The 2,699-nt window shown below is 39.9% G+C and overlaps 1 protein-coding gene across 1 annotated transcript; it reads right to left on the bottom strand.

The window, feature by feature from the left end:
- Positions 1 to 107: 107 nt before the first annotated feature.
- LOC104967112 (CLIP-associating protein 1-A-like) lies at positions 108 to 1,340 on the bottom strand (the record flags this gene model as incomplete). Its single annotated transcript, XM_010796526.1, has 4 exons — positions 108 to 183; positions 386 to 477; positions 973 to 1,076; positions 1,262 to 1,340. Coding segments are annotated over 4 exons (351 nt in total), but the record flags the coding sequence as incomplete, so codon positions are not given.
- Positions 1,341 to 2,699: the final 1,359 nt, after the last annotated feature.

The following is a 2,699-nucleotide window of genomic DNA, read 5'->3' as shown; positions in this document are numbered from 1 at the left end:
AGTCTCAGTGTGTGAGAGAGAGAGAGAGAGTGTGTGTGTGTGTGTGTGTGTGTGTGTGTGTGTGTGTGTGTGTGTGTGTGTGTGTGTGTGTGTGTGTGTGTGTGTACCTGGCTGGTGGGGTCTCCCAGCAGGTTGCAGATGTGAGGGACGATCTTACTCAGCGTCAGACTCTGAGATCCAAACCTGAACAAAACAGGAAGATTTCTGCTAAATATCTTCTCATCAAAACACCTTTCAGATCGTAGAGGTGAGATATCTCTGCTTTCTGCACAAACTGAATAAAACAAGATTGTATTCCATACACTTATATATGGTTACAGTATTTATTGTTAAAGCATTGAATTAGCTCCAGCCTCTTAAAAGTGAAGATTTGCTGTTTTCTTACACGTTGAGGGTGGAGATGAGGCAGAGGCAGAGGCCCTCTCTGGTGCGGTTGTTCTTGTGTTTGAAGCCTCCCATCATGCGCTCCCAAACAAACTGAGAACACACAGGTTATAGTCTGTCAGTGTTAGAGAAACATCACTGGTTCATCACTGGCTTGAGCTTGAACCTCAGGATCCATGTATCTGTGATCCTCTCCAGAATGGAAGTAGTCATCACATACAGAGCATCAACTAGTTCCTGAACAGTGTCCTTCACATGCTGATATCCAAGAGAGGGAGTTCCACAGTCACAAGATGGAGGAATAGAAAGCAGTATTCAATGTTTACTTCAGATTAGCTCCACGTCAGAAATGATCATGCTTGTCATATGTCTCTCTCCATAGAGGCTGAATCATCATGTTAATCACATAGCTATCATATGCCTCAAACAGTCCTGATGCTCTTCTAGGTAATCACACATCCTGTCATGTTCACAGCTACAGTTGATACCTTTGTTATCAAGTGACTCTCATGTTGGAGGAGGACATTCTGTGTTTTCCCACAGTCAGTATTAAAGCTTCCGTGTGTACAGCAGGTAGATCTCTCTCACCTGAGGGTTGGCAGCCTGGTCCATGATCTTCAGCAGCAGCGCCTGGTCCTGCTCCCTCACCTGATCTTTAGCGTCTCCTAAACGGTCCATGAGGCTCGGCAGAACTGCAGACAAACACACAGATTTGAAGACAATTAAGCATCTCATGTGTGCAAAAGTGGTGAGATGAGAGAAAGATAGATAGAGGGATAGATAGATCGATAGATAGATAGATTATATCACTCCTGTAATTTAACATCTGTGTATTGTATATATTTAATGAATAAATAATGTCTCAGGTGCAGCTCACCTGTGCCGACCTGCGTCCTGAACCTCTCCTGCAGTCTGCTGACCAGCGCCGACAGGATGTCCATCCCCAGCAGAACCACCTGGCACACAAAAACCAACAACAATAAGAGAAACACCAATAACAATAAGAGAAATTACACAAACATGCTGATAAAATGCATCCAAATCCAACATAGACAGCACAAGACGGTATATATGGTAATATCCACATTTACATTATATTTCATTTTTTGCTTAAATAATTGCATCTATTTATTTAATTGTTTTACTTTAACTTGTGTTTGTATAAACATTTATTATATTTTCTTTATGCCACATTTTAACCTAAGCTTGTTATATTTAATATAAAACATTTTAGTCTATTTTATTTTATTAGTTATATTTTTTATTTTACACCTAAATGGATCACCTGTCTCAAATCCAAACTGAGTATTCAGAATCTCAAAGAAGACCAATGGATTTGAATGGGGACCTGCAAAGCATCATGGGTAATGATTCTAAACCAAGATAATACGTTAAAAAACCTACAAAATAATCAGAATTCACAGGTTTTTTGATACAACTCCAACATATAAGCATGTGATCTTCCATTCTATGAAGTAAAAACATTTGTTATCTTACACCATGAGTGAAGGTGGTGTTGACATTTAATAAAGAGCTTCGAATCACAGTCGCCTCAACTTTCCTCGTCCTGGGGTGGAACGGGAGGCTCAATGAACGTATAGTGAGAGCCTCCCTGCTTACACCATATCAACACTCTCGCATCACCCGGGCTTCACGCTCGGGCTGTGGTGCAATTTTTGGAACATCTCTAAATCATTTAGAGATACGAAGATGTATAGAAATGATATAAACTTGTATTTGCCATGGCGCCCTCTGCTGGACACTGAGCGGTATTACATCAATAGCCTGTTAATAACCATACGTTTTCAAAAAGTGGGTACAACTTGTGTTCATAATTAGGATAAAAGTTGATTATAAAAGGTATTAATACTGGATGCTTTATGAATGGTCTTCCAGGGCGGAGGTGGACTGGGAGTCGTAGGGTCGCTTCATTTAAAAAGGGAAGGGAGTTAGATGTTGGCTCAACTATAGTTCCCTTTTAGACTGAGATTTGTGCATTAAAAGGAGGAATTAAACACGCATAATTTCTCCATAACAGTAAAATGCAACTGGACGCAACAACGACAACTTTTGGAGGCCATATTTCTGCAGAACGAGTACTTTTACTTTAAATACATTGTATTGATAATACTTCTGTACTTTTACCTATAGGTAAAGGATCTGAATTATTCTTCCACCATGCATACTACAAACCCACTACTCACACCGCCCCATAACAGACTACATTTCTCTGCAGGTAAATCAGTAATTAAAATTAGATCAATGTCAATTTCAGTCGCTCTTAGTGTAGCGATTGATCACAGACATTTAAAACG

Source organism: Notothenia coriiceps, unplaced genomic scaffold (assembly GCF_000735185.1).
Source record: "Notothenia coriiceps isolate Sejong01 unplaced genomic scaffold, NC01 NC01_scaffold00002330, whole genome shotgun sequence".
Taxonomy (NCBI): domain Eukaryota; kingdom Metazoa; phylum Chordata; class Actinopteri; order Perciformes; family Nototheniidae; genus Notothenia; species Notothenia coriiceps.
The sequence above is the reverse complement of the archived record's forward strand: the minus strand, read 5'-3'. Positions and strand labels throughout refer to the sequence as shown.